This window comes from Brachyhypopomus gauderio, unplaced genomic scaffold, assembly GCF_052324685.1.
Source record: "Brachyhypopomus gauderio isolate BG-103 unplaced genomic scaffold, BGAUD_0.2 sc46, whole genome shotgun sequence".
Classification (NCBI taxonomy): Eukaryota; Metazoa; Chordata; class Actinopteri; order Gymnotiformes; family Hypopomidae; genus Brachyhypopomus; species Brachyhypopomus gauderio.
The window spans coordinates 497,501-502,500 of NW_027506872.1; the positions used below are offsets into that span (position 1 = coordinate 497,501).

General features: G+C 46.6%; 1 protein-coding gene across 1 annotated transcript in view; it reads right to left on the bottom strand.

Annotated features, from left to right (window-relative positions):
• The window catches only part of tcf4 (transcription factor 4), a 216,995-nt gene that overhangs the window by 22,483 nt on the left and 189,512 nt on the right, over positions 1-5,000 (bottom strand). The window contains 3 exon segments of the mRNA XM_076986358.1: positions 2,447-2,569; positions 2,571-2,657; positions 3,799-3,875. Coding sequence (XP_076842473.1) covers positions 2,447-2,569; positions 2,571-2,657; positions 3,799-3,875 — 287 coding nt within the window.

The window sequence follows — 5,000 nt, forward strand, 5'->3', positions numbered from 1 at the left end:
CTACTACATACTACTACATACTAGGCTTGTCACGATACTAAGAATTACAACTTCGATACGATACTTTAAAAATTATTGAAATTCGATACCATTTTAGATACCAAAGTCAGATACTGTGCTCAGATACTGTGCTCATCAAACAAATGAATATTGTATTTTGTTTCACAAATGTCAAATAAATAAAAGGTGTAGTCCCTGCTACATTAAAACAGACAAATAAATTGCACATAAATATAAATTAACATAACAGTAGTGCACTCTGGAATTCACATTTAGAAGTAAAAAAAAGGCTAACTAGCTAGTACAAAAAGTAGTACAAAATGTATTTTAAGTATACTTTAAACAACTTTAACTTTAAGTCTTTAAGTAACTAAAACTTCAGTATTAGAGTAGAGTTCAGTATTCATAGATGATTGATCAATTGTAGTACGGTCACTCTTTTTTTCTCTGTATGCTGTCGCACTTACAGCTCTTAAACCAAGAATATAACAAACATTTTCTAGGATACCATAATCGGACACATAATCTTGTATGCTGTAGTAATAATAGAAATGGGAATAATCACCAACCTCTTGGAATTATTTGTACAAATCTGCGTGCCGGTCCTTCAGGTGTTTGGCCAGATTCGTTGTGTTAAGCTACGTTTATATTTTCGCGAGTGACCGTAGCACGCAGAGTCCGCACACCTTGCGCGACCCTGCGCAAACCGCTTGTCCGAAACGGTATGTGGTAGTATAAAGAAACACCCCTCAAAAACGGGAAGGAACATTTATGACGAATTTTAATGTTGCTTTGTGTTTCAGGTTTAAAAAGTGCTGGAATTTAGGCTAAAGTACTTGAAAATGCTTGAAATTGTAACTACTTCATTTCACAACCAATATCAATCTGACTGAACAGTTCTCTTGTATAACGGTAACAAATACGAGCCTCTTGTAATTCCAGGACGAAACAGGAGAGAATGTAAAGACGTTAAGATTGGGCGTTTTGAAAATAAACAACCATTAAATAATGTGATAAAAAATCGAATTATTTCGAGTAGGCTATATGTATAAATATTTAACTTAATTAAGTTTAACGTGCTGGGAAATGTTGAAATGGACCTTGAAAGTGACGTACAAGTGCTTTAATTCCACCTTGTTTAGGTGTATGAACCCTGCAAGGACGACTTTGTTCATTGCGCTGTGGTGCGGCGCGCGCGAGGTTACAAAATTCGAGAGGTGCACGACCTTGTGAATCGACAGCGCGCAAAGTCACTGCTCGTAGGGCGTCAAGTATAAACCAGGCTTTAGCGCCCTTCGTTGATATGTTCCGAAAGCACCGCTTGCAAATAAGGCTTGTCCTTCGGTTTTCCATCTGTATCTGCTTTGAATCAAAAGTATTTCCACACAGCACTTCTGCTGCTTTCCTTGTTTATTAAGACGGGCTGCGAACACACTGCGTTCGCTTTAGCTGCCATTTTACAAACTGTTCTGTGCATTACAGCAGCTTGGGTAGGTCAAACGAAAGCGCATTTTATGTCAAAAGAATCGATACTTGGAGAAACGAGTATTATACCATTTCAGAATGTTCAGTATCGATATATCGATTTTATATCGACAACACTACTACATACTACTACAGCCTACTACATACTAGTACAGCTTATTACATACTACTACATACTATTACAGCCCACTACAAACTACTCATGTACTATTTGGGCCCCAAATCAGTATCCAGTATGCAGTATACAACCAAAATGTATTTTTCCAGTACACAAAAGATCCCCGGAAACCTGCTTCACACACATGTGGTAGTCGCCAGGCCTCATAAGTTCTGCTACCTGTTCTGTATGAAGGTAAATCTGTAGTAAAACTTGAAAAAACTTCACGCTCAAGTTTTGCTACAGATTTACCTTCATAGATAGTGTGTGTGTGTGTTTGTGTGTCTGTGTGAGTGTGTGTGTGTATGAGTGTCTGTGAGTGTGTGTGTGTGCATGTGTGTGTGTGAGTGTGTGTGTGTGAGTGTGTGAGTGTGTGTGTGTGTGTTTGAGTGTCTGTGAGTATGTGTGTGTGTGATTGTGAGTGTGTGTGTGTGAGTGTGTGTGAGTGTGTGTGTGTGTGTGTGTGTGAGTGTGTGTGAGTGTGTGTGTGTGCATGTGTGTGTGTGAGTGTGTGTGTGTGAGTGTGTGAGTGTGTGTGTGTGTGTTTGAGTGTCTGTGCGTATGTGTGTGTGTGATTGTGAGTGTGTGTTTTGTGTGAGTATGTGTGTGTGTGTGTGTATGTGTGAGTGTGTGTATGTGTGAGTGTGTGTGTGTGTGTGTGCATGTGTGTGAGTGTGTGTGTGTGTGTGTGTGTGTGTGTGTGAGTGTGTGTGTGTGTGTGTGTGTGAGTGTGTATGAGTGTGTGTGTGTGAGTGTGTCTGTGAGTGTGTGTGTGAGTGTGTGTGTGTGTGTGTGTGTTCCTACCATGAGTGAGTGTCTGGTGGAGGAGAGCAGGCCCGTGCCGTAGCCACCGCCCAGTCCTCCCATTGAGCCGTTGTGTGAGTGGGCGGGGCCTAGCAGGCTGTGTAGCTGGGCGTGTGTGGGGGGGGGTGGCACTGGACGGACCCGCCGCGTGTCGCTGGAGCACGTGGATGGCATCGTCCAGCCTCTCCAGCCTGTCTTCTATACGACTCTGCTGCAGACAGACAGAGAGACAGACAAAGAGACAGACAGACAGACAGAGAGACAGACAGACACAGAGAGACAGACAGAGACAGAGACAGACAGACAGACAGACAAACAGAGACAGACAGACACATAGAGACAGACATAGAGACAGACAGACAGACAGAGAGACAGAGGAGGGAAAGGCAGTAGATTCTGCACGTTCAATCGTGTCCTTCATATATACATTCATATATGTATGTTTCATATATATATGTTTTATATATATTTTACATTTAACAATTCACTATCAGTGTGAGATGTGTGTGTTGGAGTGCTGTTGGTGTGAGATGTGTGTGTTGGAGTGCTGTTGGTGTGAGATGTGTGTGCTGGAGTGCTGTTGGTGTGAGGTGTGTGCTGGAGTGCTGCTGGTGTGAGATGTGTGTGTTGGAGTGCTGTTGGTGTGAGATGTGTGTGCTGGAGTGCTGTTGGTGTGAGATGTGTGTGTTGGAGTGCTGTTGGTGTGAGATGTGTGTGCTGGAGTGCTGTTAGTGTGAGATGTGTGTGCTGGAGTGCTGTTGGTGTGAGATGTGTGTGCTGGAGTGCTGTTGGTGTGAGATGTGTGTGCTGGAGTACTGTTGGTGTGAGATGTGTGTGCTGGAGTGCTGTTGGTGTGAGATGTGTGTGCTGGAGTGCTGTTGATGTGAGATGTGTGTGTTGGAGTGCTGTTGGTGTGAGATTTGTGTGCTGGAGTGCTGTTGGTGTGAGATGTGTGTGTTGGAGTGCTGTTAGTGTGAGATGTGTGTGTTGGAGTGCTGCTGGTGTGAGATTTGTGTGCTGGAGTGCTGTTGGTGTGAGATGTGTGTGTTGGAGTGCTGCTGGTGTGAGATGTGTGTGTTGGAGTGCTGTTGGTGTGAGATGTGTGTGCTGGAGTGCTGTTGGTGTGAGATGTGTGTGCTGGAGTGCTGTTGGTGTGAGATGTGTGTGTTGGAGTGCTGTTGGTGTGAGATGTGTGTGTTGGAGTGCTGTTAGTGTGAGATGTATGTGCTGGAGTACTGTTGGTGTGACATGTGTGTGCTGGAGTACTGTTGTTGTGACATGTGTGTGCTGGAGCGCTCTGTTGAGCAGGGAGTGTCATGGTCTGTTGGTGGTTTGAAGGTTCTGTGTCTCACCAGAGAGTGCAGAGGACCCTCATAGTTAGGAGAAGACGCCGCCTGACCGTTCCTGGACCACACTGCTGAGTTGGCAGCTATAGGGAAGGAGAGGAGAGAAGAGAGGAGGAAGGGATGAGAGGAGGAGAGGAGAGGGGAGGAGAGGAGACAGGAGGAGGGGATGAGAGGAGGAGAGGAGAGGGGAGGGGAGGAGAGGAGAAGAGGGGAGATAGGAGGAGGGAATGAGAGGAGGAGAGGAGAGGGGAGGGAGGAGAGGAGGCGAGAGAGGAGAAGAGGAGAGGGGAGGAGAGGGGAGGAGAGGAGAGAGGAGGAGAGGGGAGGAGAGGAGAAGAGGGGAGATAGGAGGAGGGAATGAGAGGAGGAGAGGAGAGGGGAGGGAGGAGAGGGGAGGAGAGGACGGGAGATAGGAGAAGAGGAGAGAGGAGGAGAGGAGAGGAGAGAGGAGGAGAGAGGAGGAGAGGAGAGGAGAGAGGAGAGAGGAGGAGAGGAGAGGAGAGAGGAGGAGAGGAGAGAGGAGGAGAGGAGAGGAGAGGAGAGAGGAGGAGAGGGGAGGAGAGGAGAGGAGGGGAGATAGGAGGAGGGAATGAGAGGAGGAGAGGAGAGGGGAGGAGAGGAGAGGAGAGAGGAGGAGAGGAGAGGAGGGGAGATAGGAGGAGGTAATGAGAGGAGGAGAGGAGAGGAGAGAGGAGGAGAGGGGAGGAGAGGACGGGAGATAGGAGAAGAGGAGAGAGGAGGAGAGGAGAGGAGAGAGGAGGAGAGGGGAGGAGAGGAGAGGAGGGGAGATAGGAGGAGGTAATGAGAGGAGAGGGGAGGGGACATTGTAAGTAGGTAATGTTGGTCCTGGATGCGTGTGAAAGCAACGTCCTGATCCTCAGTTTACTGTCTCGTCTCAGGCATGTCCAGCCCATGCCACATGTCTGGAGTGGGAGGGGCTTACTGCAAGACCAGCAGGAAGTGTCTCATTAAGGCAGTGTTTGTTAAGGTGGCCCTCATTAAAGCAGTGTTTGTTAAGGTGGCCCTCATTAAAGCAGTGTTTGTTAAGGTGGCTCTCATTAAGGCAGTGTTTGTTAAGGTGGCCCTCATTAAAGCAGTGTTTGTTAAGGTGGCTCTCATTAAAGCAGTGTTTATTAAGGTGGCTCTCATTAAGGCAGTGTTTGTTAAGGTGGCCCTCATTAAAGCAGTGTTTGTTAAGGTGGCCCTCA